The following is an 18,612-nucleotide window of genomic DNA, read 5'->3' as shown; positions in this document are numbered from 1 at the left end:
CAGTAAGGTTTATCTCAGTTAGATGGTATGGAACCAGTTTTTATTTTTTTTTTAAGAAAATAATGGACGAGACAAGCAGGACATATTAATTAGATTTAGACGTTTAATGAGTGATTCTATCATCATCAGCCGGAAGACTCCATTGCTGGACAAAGGCCTCCCCTAAAGATCTCCATGACGATCGGTCCTGCGCTCCCTCATCCAACGTATTCCGGTTTTGACCAGATCGTCGGTCCGAAGCTATATCAGGTAGTGCTAGAATGGGCGCGACTCACCTGATTGAGGAACTCCGATTGGTCTAAAACTAGTCGGTACTTACACCGATTGAACGTGAGTTAAGCCATGTAAAAAAAAAGGAATAATTCAATATGATGGAAGTTTCTAGAGATTCGTACAAAATGTCTCATGAGAGATAGTGTGTCCATGAATTGTGGTGACTGGTGGTGTATTAGGGCTATATTAAACCGGGACACCACGGTGGCGCAACCAGTCACTGTAAAATGAAATGAAATATATCTTTATTGCACACCACAAAATAATTAAACATAATAAAAATCGAGACTACAAAAAGCAATAATAGAAAAATATTATTAGAAATGACATCAAAAAGAATTCTAAAGGAATCAATTTTGAGAAAATGCCTTTTATGCCAATAGGCGGCCTTATCGCTTAAGAGAGATTTCTACCTACAACCTGTAATGAAATAGTTTTAGTTAAGATAACAGAAGGTGGTGTTACCGATGTGCATATAATTTAAACATACACATACAGTAAATAATTCCAAGAAATAAACTAGTAATGATTTTGTCACAGTAATAAATAACAACTATGGAGCATTGTTTTGAAAGATTGGAGGGTTTGAGCCTTTCTGATTTCAGAGGGAAGAGAATTCCATAGGTTAACAGCTTGCACAGTAAATAAATTGTTGAAAAAGAAAGTTTTATGAACAGGTGTACAAAGCAAGAGATTATGGACAGACCGAAGATATAGTTGGTGATAACTTAATGCTGAAAATTTTTCCTTGATACATATAGGAGTGGTGTGGTGTCCATGAGGTACCAAACTAAACACTAGAGTCACCACACCACATTGAGACAATAATGGACGACGATATGATAGCACTATTGCTGTATGTACGTAGGGAAAGGGCTCCTTCTTTGCTCAGCGGTTTGCTCTTCTTCGCCACACAAATCTACAACTTCCTCCCAACATTTCTTTTCTTCTAGCGGAATAATCTTTTTTTATACGCTTTATATTAGCTTCACCTGTATGTTTGTAACCGACTTCTTTGGGCGCGATTTTGACCCACTTTAAACGGCTAGATTTCGTTCAAACTTTGTAGATTTATCGAGGACCGATGACATTACACTAATTTGATAAAATTATTTTAATTGTACTAAGGGACGAGACGAGTAGGACGTTCAACTGATGGTAATTGATACGCCCTTCCCATTACAATGTGCCGCTGAAAACTCAAAATATGGGAGCGGCACTACAGTTGCGCTCGTCACCTTAAGACATAAGGTGTTAAATCTAATTTGCCCAGTAATTTCACTAGCTACGACGCCGTTGAGACCGAAACACAGTAATGTTTACACATTACTGCTTCGCGGCAGAAAAAGGCCCCGTTGTGGTACCCATATTCAAGCCGGCTTCCTGTGCAAAGGAGCCTCCCACTGGTGTGTGACGTACTTGTGTGTGGCGTGCCATCCCGCTACTAGCAGGTGGTTCACTACCACGTCCACTGGGATGTAGTCCGCGATGTTCTCCGCGGCCAGCGGCAAGCGACGCACCACGCCTGCACATTACAACCACCACTTTATTATTAAACTAGATTAATGCTAGTGACAACTAAAATATAATAAATTATTTTTCATTTCTCATACTCGGAAAGTAATGTTGTGATCTGATTATTGGGTGGAAAATGCTGCTTCCCTCCATAGAGAGGGAAAAACTTATACAAATTACTTCCCACCTAAGGGCCGGAATGAACTTCAAAATTAGAACTGCTTTCAGCTGTGAAGAGTTTTATGTAAAAACAACTAATTAAATAAAATGCTGCGGCCATGTGACTTTCTAAACAGCCAGTGTGAACTTAGCACAAACTTTTTTGAGCGGAATACGCCGCCACAATTACGCGGTGAGTTCCATATTTAAATTTAAAAAGTCGAGATAAATTGTCCTAATTTGACAATTAATTTTAAATAGGTAACATTATGATATATTATCAATAAATAGTTTAGATAAACAACTAGTTTTATTTTCCCCATATTCGAAATGAAAAGAAAAGTAATTAACACGGGTAAAATAATCAATTCCTACTCGGACTATAGCCTAAATACCTCGGGAATTGATTCTTTCGACCCTTGGTTAACAATCTACTATTAATTAATTATTAGAAACACTACTTATGTAAATTATAATAATTTTCGTTTGACGCTTATTACTTGTGATATAGATAGATACTATAATATTATGTTTTATTTTCATATTTTTCAGCTGTTCGTATTAAATTTGCAAATTATTATAGTAAAAGTTTAGAATAATTAATTAATGATTAGTGTACGATTAATAGATCTTTATTCAAACAAAACAAATCTTATAACTATAAGTATTTACAATACTATGATTACATAAAATTATGATTAAATAATTACGTACCAAGAATACTGGCAGCATTATAGTATATCTAATATTATTTACTTGAAATAAATGTATATAATATAATAAAAAAAAAATCTTGTATATTTATAAGCTGAATCTCGGAAACGGCTCCAACGATTTTCATAAAATGTAGTATACAGGTTATTCGGGGCGATAAATCGATCTAGCTAGGTTTCAATTTAAAAAAATATAGTTTTATCCGTGTTTTAATGAAACTGCTACAATTACGCGAAACGTACTTAAATCCAATTGCACCAACCACGTTCCACATTTTGCACTTCGTAGATACACTCAGTCTGTGTGGACTTAGACAATTTAATAGTAATTATAATGCATTTGGCAAATTATTAGATTTAGTTTTAAGTAACAATGAGCTCACTGTGTCAGCATGCACTGATCCGTTAGTACCAGAAGATCCCTATCATAAGTCATTAATAGTGCACTTTAACTTTTCATATATACCACACTTGAAACCAGCTGAGCGGACAATTTTTAACTATAACAAAGGTAATTTTGAGGAGATGAGTGCGGAACTAAGTCAGATTGACTGGATTAATATTCTTACTCAAAACCCTGTGGATGATGCCGTTAATCATTTTTATTCAATAGTTTATGATATAAGAAACCGTCACGTGCCGAAACGGATCATTAAAAATAATAAATATCCAATTTGGTATAACGCGGCCTTAATTAAAATCCTCAAAGAGAAAAATAAATATCTTGTGAAATATAAAATATATCATAATCTCAATGATTTACATACTTTCCACCTACTTAGAGACAGGGCTAAAGTTATTGAGCGTAGTTGTTTTGATCACTACATTAGTAAAATTGAAAATGATATATCTAATAATCCCAAGGCATTTTGGTCCTTTATGAAAAGTAAACGTAATTGTTCAAATATACCATCTAATATGATCTATGGAGACACTGAAGGCAATAAAGGACAGGACATTTGTGAGCTTTTCTCAAGATATTTTTATTCGACTTTCCAAGAATCCACTACCACATCCAAATCCTATAATTGTTCAGATGAATCTATTATTAGTAATATAAGTTCTATCGAAATTGATAATAAACAAATAGAAATAGCTCTTAAAATCACTTGATCTAAATAAATCACCTAGGCCAGATAGTTTACCAGCACTGTTCCTCGTCAAATGTTCTGAAGTATTGGCATTACCTGTCACCTTGCTTTTTAAGAGATCAATTAATGAAGGTATCATGCCGATCAGGTGGAAGGCGGCATTCATATCACCTATACATAAAAAAGGTCAGAAAGACAAAGTGGAAAACTATCGACCGATTTCAAAATTATGTCTTCTTGCCAAAGTGTTTGAGCGCATCATCTATAATCAACTTTACCCTAGCCTTAAAAATGTGTTAAACCAACAACAGCATTGTTTTATAAAAGGAAGATCAACGGTTACTAATTTACTTGTTTTCACTGACTTCTTCACTGATTGCATGGACGGTGGTCAACAAATTGACTTTGTGTATACAGATTACACCAAAGCTTTCGACCGCATAGATCATAGAATCCTTTTTCAGAAACTTGCTGGTCTTGGTATTAGGGGTAACTTATTTAGATGGTTAAGTTCGTACGTAAAAAACAGAACTCAGGCAGTTGTTTTAAATGGCTACACCTCCTCATGGATCACGATACCTTCTGGAGTTCCTCAGGGCTCACTCCTAGGTCCTTTATTATTTATCTGTTTCATAAATGACATCGATACATGCTTTCATCATTCCAATTATTTACTTTTCGCTGACGACATGAAGATATTTCGGCCTATCAACGATATCTATGACGTTGATCTCCTTCAGGAAGATCTCAATAGACTAGCAACATATTGTAGTAATAATAAGCTTTGGCTTAATATACCTAAATGTCTTTTTATAAGTTATTCCCGTAAAAAGCTAATCATCAAATTTAATTATACTATAAATAATCAATTTCTATTGCGGGTCGATTGTGTCACAGATCTAGGTGTAGCTCTTGACTGCAAGCTAACTTACGAATGTCACATCGACAATATTGCAAATAAGGGATCACAAGCACTTGGGTTTATAATACGTTCAGCGAACTGCTTCAAGAGAATGAAAACATTAAAAATTATTTTTTGCGCTTATGTTCGTAGTCATTTAGAGTATGCTAGTCAAATCTGGAATCCGGTATATATGATACATAGTAAAAGAATTGAACAAACACAGAAAAAATTTACGAGATTTTTAAATTATAAGTTCAGAATTCCCAAAACAGATTACAAAACTCGGTGTACTCGATTTCATCTCCTACCATTAACACTCCGTAGATCCATGGCTGATATTACGACTATTATGAAAATTGCTCGGGGTAAGATTCACAGTCCAGCCTTGTTATCTAAAATAAACCTCAATAGACCGTACCAACATTCTAGAAAAAAGAATCTCCTCCATATTCCACTCATGCGCACAAACTATAGATCACACTCCTTTATACCACGTACTTCGTATAATTTTAACAAACTAAAATCATCCGAAATAGATCTTTTTTGTTCCAGTTTAGGTAGTGTTAAGAAACATATTATACAAGATTATTTGCAAGACACAGAAAACTAATACAATGACAACATAATATATGTATACTTTAAGTCAATTTAAATTGCAAAAAAGCGTAGTTAACTAGTACATAGTAATTAATGCCTTTAATTAGTTTAAGCATTTGTAAAAACGTAAAAAAAAAATCTATTTAATACCTATTTGTGGAGGCTTTTAATTGGCCTATATATAAACATGTAGATATATGTTTTTGTATTGACGGCTGTTAGCCACCCTATGAAAATAAAATGAAAATGAAAATTACATTAGAATACAAAGGTAAATTCCGCCACTATATACAAGACTATAATAGCTCAGATGGGGCATTGGGTGATCCGGAAAGAAGAAGAATCCAGCTGTCCTATTAGTTTTTTTGTTTAAGATTTGTCCCCTCTTCAAAATCCGAGCACGGCTCGGTCGTCCAGATATTTATGATTATAAACATTTTTTTTTATTTTTAAAGTCACTTCTCGGTTTAATTATATAAATAAAATTTATGAACGATGCGGTACTCGCCTTCGCGAGCACAAGGGTTCAGTCCAAGCGCTGTTTCCAACTGAGGCAAACATTCGATTACGCATATGTAGATGGAGCCATAACCCGAGAGTTGAATAAGATATACCAAAGTTTACGATCCATGCGGCTTCGAGTCCCGCATCGTTCATAAATTTTGGTTAAAAAATCCAATTTGTATTAAGTATGATAATTTCAACATACGCTCAGACAATGGTGCGTATTTTTATCTGGACTTTTTTAATTCGTTTTTGCTTATATAAAACTTATCCAGTTTATTCATGTAGTCTCCTTGGTCTTGAACTATTTAAAATGACTCAAGTTGCAAAATGATCAAGCTCGGTAAAGAAACTATCGACCGCGGAAAAGAATGATGCCCTTGTAAAATATTTAGTTGTCGTATCATAAAGAGTCTGAAAGAAAGAAGAAAAAAGAATATTTTTATATTCAAAATAGAAATTTTTACTATTCATGTCAGTTTCGTTTCATTCAGTCTCGTTTCATAATGCGGCGAGTCAACATCTCCTGAAGATGCCTCGTCTAGGCGCGAAACACGTGGTGAATTGGTGAAAGGAAAAACTTAGCGGCATTAACACTCAAGAAAATCTCATAACATAATAAAAAATATTAAATAAAGCAATCTCGCACGCGAAAGGTCTCGTAAAATCGTACAGGATATAACACTAAGTATGTGGTATTCTTGAAAAACACCAAAGTTAAAGTTTATCACAATAAAAAAAAAACATCCATTGACTCTCAACAGTGACCCCACTTTGAACCTCGCCCGCCAAGTTTAATAAAAAAAACCCCTTTAAATATTGCGAAGAGATAGAATAAGATCAAAATATATCTTTTTTCAAAAAAAAAAAAATATTTTGATCTTATTTCGGTTCTTGTAATATTTTGTATAATTTAGCAGGAGCACAAAATAAGTAGATGACTGAGGGTAGACTTTGTGTTTACGATTTATTTATTAACAACCATGCAACATCTTAAATTTTGCAGCCTAATTCAAATTCAAGTATTTTTATTGAAAATAGGATGTGAAATCACTTATTGAAAGTCAAAAAACTACCACCCATTCCAAAATGAATGCCTCAGGCCTGAGAAGAATGGGCGCAACAAACTAAGCGGACTTTTTTTTCCATCAAAAATATGTTTTACAATTAAAGTAACATTTACAAAGTAACAAAGTAACATTGTACAATTAAACTTATTATTTAATAGCCTGAGGGGGTCGCTCCATTCCCAATCTGTGGTATCATTAAGAAAGTCATTTATGTTATAGTAACCTTTACCACACAAACATTTTTTAACAATTCTTTTGAATAACGTAATACTTTTGTTTTGAACATTGTCTGGGATCCTGTTGTAAAAGCATATACATCGCCCCACAAAAGACTTGTTAACTCGACTTAGTCGAGTAGTTGGCATTATAAGCTTATGTCTGTTCCTGGTGTTAACATTATAAATAATCTAAATGAAAGGAACGCGATAGAAGTGACGTCATCGTATATCCGCGTGATCAGTGAGGTAAAATAAAATAATAATACCTTTAGCAGCTCCCATCAGGAACCCCTGCGGGCCGACCTTGGAGCAGGTCCAGCCAGGAACAGGCTCCTTCCATGACGCAACAACTGGAACATAATTATCGACCTGATCACCCTATCCTAACGCTTAAAAAAAGTATAGATAAACTAGAATAATAATTGAGGGGTAGGCCCTCTTTACGACTTTGTTTTTTTTTCGCCATTTTGAGTGTTTATTGATTCAGTTTACCGCGAGCTTCCGGGATATGTGTCCGTGATTCCAAGTGTGCGCCTTTCGCAGTGTTTTCATAGCTGCTTGAGTGATTGTTTCAAGTGATTGACTGTATCTATTTATTGAACTTTCCAAAAGTTCAATTGGAATATTTAAATCAATTTTTATTTCTTCCGTAATTCTTTAGAACTTGCGTATACAAGAAGAGAAAAAGAAGCCGATTTGCTGATTATGTGCTATGTTGCCGCTCCTCCAGGGCACCAGGGATATAATATCTCAAAATGTCACTTTTATAATTCAGGGATTTTAATTAAATAATTTATTTTACTGTTCTTCTGTGGACCAGCATGACTTGTATTTTTACATAGGCCTATCGCAGATGACACACTTCTGACACTGATGACAGACGACGCACTCGACGTACACTGTCGGTCATTTTGTCGGCAGAACTGTAGGGATGTACACGCAATGGAAATACAGAGATTGCGGTGTATTATATCGTACTTGAGATATAAAAAGAAGAAGAAATAGAGAATTTTGGGTTCATCCTATTCTTTCAACACGATTATTAAAGGCACTGTTTCATATTAAAAATTCAGTTCTAAAACTATATCCAAATAAATTTGCAGACTTGATACTAAGCCAAAAATGTATCATACAGTGCTGGTCTGTTTTCTATTTCTTGAATCAACATCGATATATCGATGTCTAGCGCCATGATACACGTCAATCACTAGTAAGTGCAGACTCTGTAGTCTGCACTTACCTGGTCTGTACCAGGGGTGGGACAGACGCCTTAAAGTGACGTTTTCAGAAGACTGTAGTGCCATCTGTTAGTCGGCCCGAAAATGAAAGCTTTGTCAGCTGTCACTTGCTTTGAATTGAAACCTTTCAATTGTGTCACTGCCCACTGGTCATAAAATGGCGGCTAGTTGTAGCGTTTGCGCATGTATGTAGCTCTCGTGTTCCATTTTGCATATTTGCACTACTAAATCTATCCTTTATATTCTATGTTGTGACAAAATTAAATAACTAACTCTACACGCAATTTCAACATGGTAAAAAATTGCAATACCTACATTAAAAAGTAGAGTTAGTTATTTAATTGCGTCACAACATTAAAAATGAATTTTATAATTTGGAGCTCATAATAGTTATTTTCGGGACCAATCTCCAGATGGCGCTAGTTTTCAAATAGACAGCTCATAATGCGTCGAGAGGGCTCTCGTTTCCCTATATATTATTATACTCTTTGCTACAGACTAACGTGAGCGTCGTCTGCGTTAGCGCATGTTAACGCGAACGTAATATTTTTTGGCGCGGTATGACGCGGTCTGTCAGATCTACAAAGATATTTTGTGTGTCAGACTTTTTGCGCGTCATTTGCGGTACTGCATATCTAATATATATAATTCTCAGGTCGCGGTGTTTGTAGTTAAACTCCTTCGAAACGGCTTGACCGATTCTCATGAAATTTTGAGTGCATATTGGGTAGGTCTGAGAATCGGACAACATTGATTTTTCATCCCCCTAAATGTTAAGGGTGGTCCACACCATTTTTTTTTTAATTTTTTTGACATTTTTTTTGTTTAGGAGAAGACAGCATTAAAAATACATACAACTTCAAATTTTCATCGATTCGATCTACGATCAACATTTACTTTTGTATCGCGATTTTAATATCGGCAATACAACGTTTGCTGGGTCAGCTAGTAATACTATATATTTTATTTTCACAGACTAAAAAGTACATCACGGATAGTCTGTCGTCTCCGATAGGCCATATATGCAATGCATATTGTATTTAGGTATTGTAGCATGTCTTTGTTACTTGGTTTGCTTAGTTATGAGACTTTGAAGTTGTATATAATAAAGTGATGTCCGACTTTTGTTTTTTTTTAATGAAAATTAGGGACGAGGTGAGCAGGACGTTCAGCTGATGGTAATTAATACGCCTTATTCTTAAAAAAACCCAAAAATTCTACAAATGCGCTCGTCACCTTGAGACATAAGATGTTAAGTCTCATTTGCTCAGTACTTTCACTAGCTGCGGCGCTCTTCAGACCGAAACACAGTAATGTTTACACATTACTACTTCACGGCGGAAATAGGCGCCGTTGTGGTACCCATAACCTAGCCAGCTTCCTGTGCAAAGGAGCCTCCCACTGGTATTTCAATAACTACAACATTAAAGTACTTACTTATTAAAAAAACATCTATGACTTATAAACAAACATCAATATTTATCATCATGACGACCTGTATAGCCGAGTGGTTAGCGATCCTACCTACTATATGCTAGAGTTCCCGGGTTCGAATCCCGGTAGGTGCAAGCATTTATATGATGAATATGGATGTTGGTTTCCGAGTCATGGAAGTTTAAATGTATTTATGTATGTTTATATGAATTTATGTATGTTTAAGTAAGTATACTGTATTAAATATATCATTGTCTTGTAACCCATAACACAGGCTATAGATGCTTAACTTGGGGCAAGATAATTTGGGTAAAAAATTTGGGTGTCAATATTATTATTATTATACAAACAATTGCATATACTGGAATACGAACCGGGATCCGTAGTCAGGGCTACTAGCCAAGGAGGAGTATGTAGGAGTCGTCTATAGAGGTTAAAGAGGTTCTCTTACTCATCGAGGGTCTGACGATGGCGCAGGGGAACAGCTGCGAGCTTGCTTTGACCTCGTGCTCGGCGAGGTGCTTCGTAAACGTATAGGTATTTGGGTGGCTGCGAAGAATGCTGAAATGAGAAATATCCAAGTGTTTTTATGGTGCGAAGTGAAGTGCGAAGTGTGGTGAGCAAAGCATTCACCTGATGGTGATATGCCCTTCCATTACATTGGTATACTACTCAGAATTCTTGGAGTTCGCTTCTTACCTTGATTGTCGGTAATATGAGTATGTTCCCGAGGGCACGTCCTGTCAATTATTATCAGAAAATATCAATGGCGTTTTAAAAACTTTGGAATTCTAATTTGTAACCATTATATATATAGTCCATGATACAGGACTGGACCTCGCGACCTATCGGGTTCCGTCCGAACGCTCCTCCACTGAGCCAACCGTTCGAGTGACGTATTCAAATTCAAATATTTTTATTCAAAATAGGATTCAGAATCACTTATTGAACGTCAAAAACAACCACCCATTCAAAAAATTGTGGCTCAAACCTGAGAAGAATGGGCGTAAGAAACTCAGCGGGCTTTTTTTTATCGTTTGTAAATCTTGGTATGTCTTGATCAACTCTCAGGTGGCTCCATCTACAGGATCTTATTAGATACTTAACAGTTGATACTTTTTGCTCTTAATAGTGATTTTCATTATTATAACATTAGAAATAAGGGATTGCTTGTAGCTAGTTTTGGTAGGCTTCATAAGATACATAATAGCTTTAAGGGTAAATGTATACACTTCTATAATAAAGTCCCAGCCACTGTTCGGGCATTATCTATAAATAAATTTAAATGTTTTATAAAAAAATGGCTCTGTCGTAAATCCTATTACTCCACTGCTGAATATCTAAATGATCGGACAGCCTGGGACTTGATTGTGATTATTTTATAGCGATAGAAATGACTGTACAATATTGTATATTTTTATTGAAAAGAGCGCAAAAAAAGAATGCTGGGAGAGTTTCTTGCACTGCTTCTTCTCTCTCAGAGCGCCATTTGTTTCCGAAGCGGTAGTAGTATAAGAAATGACATCAAAAAGAATTCTAAAGGAATCAATTTTGAGAAAATAAATGCCTTTTATGACTTTTTATGCCTTTATAACATTGACAACCCCAATAATTGCATATTAGGAAATTAGCTTGAGATCTCGCTCTTTCAAATCTAAACATAAAGCCGTTTAGCTTCATTTGTCAATAAGTCCGTACTGATATAGCTAATAGATCTTGGGCAGCAGATTTTTTTTATGAAAATAAGGGACGAGACGAGCCAGACGTTCAGCTGATGGTAATTGATACGCCCTGCCCATTACAAAGCAGTGCCGCTCAGGATTCTTGAAAGACCCAAAAATTCGGAGCGGCACTACAACTGCGCTCGTCACTTTGAGACATAAGTTGTTAAGTCTCATTTGACCAGTAATTTCACTAGCTACGTCGCCCTTCAGACCGAAACACAGTACTCCTTCACGGCAGAAATAGTCGCCGTTGTGTTACCCATAATCTAGCCGGCATCCTGTGCAAAGGAGCCTCCCACTGAAAAAATTTGAAGACAGTATACTTACGTCCTCTCTATATCATTTAGGGCTTCATCCGTCAACTTCTCCACCAGTTTGATGACGCTCTCCACGTCTGCTGGACTCTCGTACACAACCTCCTCAGCTTCCTTCAGATAAGAGCTAACATATGCTGACGACACGTGCACCATAGCCTGCAAGAGAAGCTTGAGTATATTCGCATGTATTGGAGGAGGCGGTGACTTAAAGTTTATTAGACCAAAGGTTTCGGCCATTGACAAAAACTTAGCCTAGTGGTTAGTGCCGGTGTAAATGGAATCACTAAGGTAGTGGTCTCCTGGCCTAATACCGGTATGTTGTGAACGTTCGTAGGGTGAATAAAAAGTTTAGTTCCAAACACGGACTAATAAAAAAATAAGGACTCCGTGTCACCTTACATAACAGTCTAGCACCAAAACAAGCCGATTAACGTGTAAATACATAGCATCAGGCACACACTTACACAACTAGTAAAATATTTTAAAAATGCCGTTGTGCGTTGTGAAAAAGTGTAAAAACGATACTATATAAGTATTTGTGGCCATATATGATTATTTAAGGGTGAAAAAATTGTGTAACTAGTATCCCACGTAACTGTACACACACTAGCATAACGGTGCTTCACTTGCTAATATCACGGTGCGGAGTCCTTCTTTTTTTACTCGTCCGTGGTTCCAAATCCAAATATACCGTTGTCTGACACTCATTATTAGTGTGAAAGCCCGTTAATTATTACTATGTATACAGGTCACCACGTACCGGAAGACGCTGTGTTGGTAGGCCCCCCACAAGGTGGACCGACGATCTGGTCAAGATCGCCGGAATACATTGGATGAGGGCAGCGCAGGACCGATCGTCGTGGAAATCTTTGGGGGAGGCCTTTGTCCAGCAGTGGACGTCTTCCGGCTGATGATGATGATAATACGAGTCACCTGATGGTATGTGATCACCGCGGCCCATACTCTCTTGTTACAACAGGGTCATCACAGGAGCGTTGCTGTACTTATTAGAAGTCGATTAAACGTACGTATGAATTCGATCAGAGAACCACATACGTGATAAAATTGAACCTGGCGTCCGTGGCTGTTGTGATGTGCACCGTCAACGGTACCTATTGCGCCATCCATGCGATTGTAATGATATTAAACATCAAATATACAAATTTAATTCTTTATTACTTTTCATGAAATAATTCATATTATTAAAACACGACTCATATATATTGGATGCAGCACCTTACAAACTACACTGGCCTGCAAAAGTAAGTATCACACTTTTCAAATTAATTTTTTTTCTTAACTATAGAAGGTAGAGATTTAAGATTAAAAACGTTTTGTTGCAAATTTTATAGGCTTTAATTCTCAGAAACTAAAATTATACATCAGTAACATTTTTAACTAAAAAAAAGACAAAACAATGAAAATAGACATTTTTAGTTTAGTGTAAAAAAATTCAACTAAAATGTATTACATGTTATTTAATTTTTAATAACTGGTATTGCCTCCTCGAGCTCTGATTACAGCTTGGAGCCGGTTTGTGAAAATTTTTTTGATAATGTGAATGGTAAAATTGTAATTCGGAAACGTCCACTTTGAAAAAGGAATGGTTTTGTTTTTGAAGTTTTTTTTCAGCCAATTCTTAAAAGAAGGTCACCGACTATAAAGTTTTTATGTACAAAATTAAATTCTCTTTGGAGTCCTTTTTATTTCGAAACTATATGTTGTGAACTTAAAACGTTATCCCAATTTTAAAAGTGTGATACTTACTTTTGAAGGCCAGTGTAATTTGTTATATATATTACAGCCATTGTAAATTACTTTATTTTATTGAAAAGAGTGGCCGTTGAGTTTCTTATATGTTTTTCTCATGAGCTCAACTTTTTACGAACATATGGTAAATCATTAATTTATAAGAAATATTTAAAGTGACAATTCAGAAGCGCTTAGTTTAAGCCTATTTGAATAAAGTTTATTTGAATTTGACTTTGAAGGAATATATACTAGTCAAAACAAAATAAGGGCCACCACGTTTTTACAGTATTCTCACGAATTCTTGAGGTTTAAAGGTTGATTAATGATTCGATTGGATAAATTAATTGATTTTTATTGTAGACAGCATAAAATAATGATCCAAACGATTAAAAATAGATTTTTTTTCAACTTTTTAATAAAATTTGCATTAATGCAAAAATAATTAGTGAGGAAAAAAATTCTGAGAAAAAACATAAAATGTGGGTTGATTTGTGACTTTCCTCAATACCTAAGCCCTCCTTGTTTTCTAAGGCACTCTTGGAGCCTAGAAAGTACACTCTCCACCAGGTGTACCACTGTTTTTTGAGGAATTTGTTCCCAGCTGCATTTCAGTAAATCCCACATGTGTTCAATGGTGTTGAGATACTGAGTGTTTGCAGGCCAGGGCAACACCTGTAAACCAGCCCCCTCTAGGGCTTCTCTGGTGGCCCTAGCTGCATGAGCGTGAGCATTATCGTACGTCAGATGGAATCTTGCACCGATTCTCTGTGCATGTGAGACCACATGGGGTCTAATGACCTCTTCGATGTAACGTTGAGCTGTTATTGTGCCTCCGTTTAGAATTACCAGCTCGGTTCTGCCTGACATAGAGATTCCTCCCCATACAATAACATTGGGGCCCCCAAATCTGTCACTTTCATGGATACAAGCAAGTGTAAAAGATTTCTAATGGTTTGATCACTAACGCGTGTATCGATCGCCTGCCGCAAACGGTTTTGTAAGGAGCGGGCTGTGCTGCAGCGTTCTCTGCGCGCAGTCAAGCGCACGTAGCAGTCCTTTTGTACGGTAGTTGCTCAAAGTTTGCCAAATCCTCGTCTCCTGGTTAGTCTCCCAGTCTCTTGAAAACGATTCTAAGCATTCTGGATCGCTCGCCCGGAACAACCCAGCTGCAACGCCACAGAACGCTGCGCATGGCCTTCATGAGGCAATGCTACGGATATAGTTACGGTACGCAAGTTCATATGACGTTAAATTCTCGGCATAACTCTCTTAAAATGTTAATTCAGCTACTAGTTAAACAAAACTTACAGTGTTTTTGACAGAATCGTCAATTTGACTGAGTTGAAATCCGTCTTAAAATCGGGTAGAATCAAGTGTTTCCAATAAATTATCAAAAACTACCCACTTTAAACAATTATGCAGGTGGAATACTCAAAAAAATGTGTGTAAACAAATTAGGTAACACCACGATAAATAATCAGCTACTTAAGAATGCATAAAAAATAAATTTTCGCTAACGAGGTCAAAAAAATCAAGTGACCCTTATTTTATTTTGACTAGTATATATATATATATATAGATATACCTATGTGGCGCCATATTTCGATTGCTCATATCGGAACGAACTTGTAACTGTCAACGTCAGTTGTCAAGTTTTCGCTTCCTGCTCCCTCCTTCCGCAGCCCTACACTCTCTCGTTGGTGGATCACGCGCTCACACGATTGCGCAGCGCTCCGCGACCCGCGTATTAAAGTAATTTAATCTTTTCTCACCCACTATGACTTGAATAAAAGCGGCACGCATATCGCGGTGAATGATTGACAACCGACCGCTTGTCTACCTCGAGGTATTCGCACACCACTGGGTATGTTTTCATACCGTACGCGTAGAGTGACACACGCCTGGATATGCCACGCTATACCGTGGAATCAACTTCCCTTCGTTGCATTTCTAGGTCGTTATGACATAGGTGACCTTCAAAAAATAACTGCTTATTACCTTCAAATCCTTGATTTCTTTGCACAGCTCAAGGACTCTTCTCGTCCCCAAGACATTAATATTGACCGTCGGTTTGAGATTCTCCTCAAAGTCCAGTGTCGCTGCGGAATGGATGACCACGTTGACGTCGTTGGTGAGCAGCTGGCGGTCTTCTGGGCGAAGGCCCAGGCGCTCCGAGCCGACGTCGCCTGCAATCGGCACTAGTTTGCTGAACACGTCTGTTGTCTTTGACTCTAGAAGCTTCTGGAACACCTGAGAAACAAATCGAGTCTTTATTAAAATGGGCATAGATTAAATTCTTCAAGTTGAAGTTTAATATTTGAAGTCTTTATGTTTGTTATGGTGTGGGATAAAAACGTGAAGCAGTAATGTGTAAACATTACTGTGATTCGGTCTGAAGGGCGTCGTAGCTAGTGAAATTACTGGGCAAATGACACTTAACATCTTATGTTTCAAGTTGACGAGCGCAATTGTAGTGCCGCTCAGAATTTTTGTTTTTTGAAAAATCCTGAGCGGCACTGCATTTTAATGGGCAAGGCGTATCAGTTAACATCAGCTAAACGTCTTGATCGTCTCATCCCTTATTTTCATAAAAAAAATTGATGTTCAATACCTTTATAAATAACTTCCTCTATGTAGGATGAATTTCAAAAGCAAATAAAGCCACGTATCCACTTGTAAAAAAATCCAGCAAACATCCTCTAATTTCATCGCCGCCGTTCGATGTGGTCCCAGCCTAACATTAATATTCAAAATATCGCGTGTTGCCATAAACTGCAGTTTCCCGCGACAATAGCGCACCAATTAGCTGCCTTTATTTCGACATTGAACCGCAGTCAACTTTGCAAAATATTATAATAACAACTTGAACAATTTATACTTAATTATTGCGCTGTTTCGCAAACACATCTCAGACCGAATATAGCGTAGGGCTGACACAAATCAAGCATTTGCACATAAACATTTTATGGAATAGGAGGACAAACGAGCACGGGTCACCTGTTGTTAAGTTCGCCACCGCCGCCCATAATCTCTTGCAACACCAGACCAGAGGAATCACAGGAGCGTTGTCGGCCTTTAGCCTTTTATACATTTGAGAAGTGAAGCTGTTGAAAATTCCACAAAATGCCACCGAGCGACAGGTTTAATTAATGGATGTGTAGGTCTTATGTAATTTAACGACCAACGGCGAACGAAAAAGCTATGGAACAAGCGAAAAATTTTGGTTTATTTTATGACAAAAGGAGACGAGACAAGCAGGACGTTCATGGTAATTGATACGCTCTGCCCATTACAATGCAGCGCCGCTCAGGATTCTTGAAAAACTCAAAGATTCTGGGAGGCACTACAATTGCGCTCGTCCTGGAGACGTAAGATTTACCCAGTAATTTCACTAGCTATGGCGACCGTCAGACCGAAACACAATAATGCTTACACACTATTTTTATATAATTTTGTCGGCACTAGGATGCCGAGGATGGTGCAAAGGAGCCTCCCACTGGTAGGATGAAGCTTCGACTTGAAAAATGGACGTGAGGAATACCAGCCACTAAGATAAGTAATGATGAATTGAATGCGATGGGAGAAGCTGATTCGCATCAAGCCACTTAACTACCAAATACCCACAACATTGGCCATTCTTTTCTTCTAAAGAAGCAATACAAAATGCCTTCAAATGATTAAAATTCATAGTTTATTGAGTCTAGATCGCCACAGAAGTTCCACTGCAAAGGCGTAAATGATTTTCCCGTCAGACGGTAGTAATGTACAGATATTCAGCCTTACGAATAAAATTGGCATAAAGTTATAACTAAGCATAAACCAAGAATATGTAAAATGTTTACAAATAGACATTTTGCTTACGAATGGTTTGTTCGGACGTATAACGTTTCCCGCGTTTATTTGCAAGGCAGCTTGTTATTAGAAAATCATCAGAATTATCATTATTGTATTGACAATGTCGTCAACGATAATGTAAACATTTTGCATTTTCTTTGTTTATCATCAGATCTTTATACCAAGTTTATTTGTAAGGCCGATTATGTATATAACGACGGTAAATACTTTGATTAAATTCATTGTCATACAATCCGCAACTAGACGTGGGTCTAGTTGCGGATTGTATGACAATCACGCTCAAAAATTGTAGTTATCGGTCAGTTGTGTTTCGACCGCGCTTTGAATACAACGCCGCGCAATGACAAAGTGTTCAAGAAAAGCTGTCAAAATAACAGCATATCCAAACTTAAAAAGGATGGAGTTGATATTGCTAAATAATTACATTTCAATTGCTGAAACAAAATGTTCTTGCCTCGTGTTCGCGTCTTTCTATCGCTGCTGTTTCTACTTCTAATGACCGTATACTTAATTCAAATTCAAATATTTTTATTCAAATTAGGATTCAAAATCACTTATTGAACGTCAAAATCTACCACCCATACAAAATTGACTGCTTCAGACCTGAGAAGAAGAAGGGCGCCAGAAACTCAGCGGGTATTTTTTTATTTATAAAAATATGGATTATAATGTAATATCGTACAATAACCATTTATAATTATTAAATGGCGTGAAGGTCTTCGCTTCATTCCCAGTCTGTGGTATTATTAAGAAAATCATATATGTTATAGTAATCTTTCCCACACAAACGTTGTTCAACAATTCTTTTAAATTTCGGAACACATTTGTTTTGTACATTTTCTGGGATCAAATTGTTGAAGCATATACATCGTACAATACTTACTGACTCGACTAAACCGAGTAGTAGGCATAACAAGTTATATGTAATATAATAGACTTTCTAACATTATAACGATATACACGATATAAGGTATTAATTTAAATGAATGTTTTAATGTTATCTGTATAAGTTAATGTATACTTACATATATACAACGCCGCTCGGACATTTTTGACGACCTTTTAATAGGCGATTGGGAGTCTAGTTCTTTATTGTACGTCAATTATTAAATTACATAATTTTACATCACAAAAAATTCTGATTATTTCAATACAAAATGACAATGTCATATTTTTTTTTTATGAAAATAAGGGTCGAGACGAGCAGGACGTTCAGCTAATGCTAATTGATACGCCCTGCCTACTACA

General features: G+C 36.6%; 1 protein-coding gene across 2 annotated transcripts in view; it reads right to left on the bottom strand.

The window, feature by feature from the left end:
• The window catches only part of LOC126980150 (putative fatty acyl-CoA reductase CG8306), a 66,191-nt gene that overhangs the window by 12,518 nt on the left and 35,061 nt on the right, over positions 1 to 18,612 (bottom strand). For both annotated transcript variants that reach the window (XM_050829733.1, XM_050829734.1), the window contains exons 3-7: positions 15,508 to 15,759; positions 11,768 to 11,913; positions 10,168 to 10,277; positions 7,311 to 7,394; positions 1,693 to 1,798 (exon numbers count right to left, since the gene is read on the bottom strand). In XM_050829733.1, coding sequence (XP_050685690.1) covers positions 1,693 to 1,798; positions 7,311 to 7,394; positions 10,168 to 10,277; positions 11,768 to 11,913; positions 15,508 to 15,759 — 698 coding nt within the window. The remainder of the gene's footprint in view (positions 1 to 1,692; positions 1,799 to 7,310; positions 7,395 to 10,167; positions 10,278 to 11,767; positions 11,914 to 15,507; positions 15,760 to 18,612) is intronic.

This window comes from Leptidea sinapis, chromosome 5 (genome assembly GCF_905404315.1).
Source record: "Leptidea sinapis chromosome 5, ilLepSina1.1, whole genome shotgun sequence".
NCBI classification, from domain to species: domain Eukaryota; kingdom Metazoa; phylum Arthropoda; class Insecta; order Lepidoptera; family Pieridae; genus Leptidea; species Leptidea sinapis.
The sequence above is the reverse complement of the archived record's forward strand: the minus strand, read 5'-3'. Positions and strand labels throughout refer to the sequence as shown.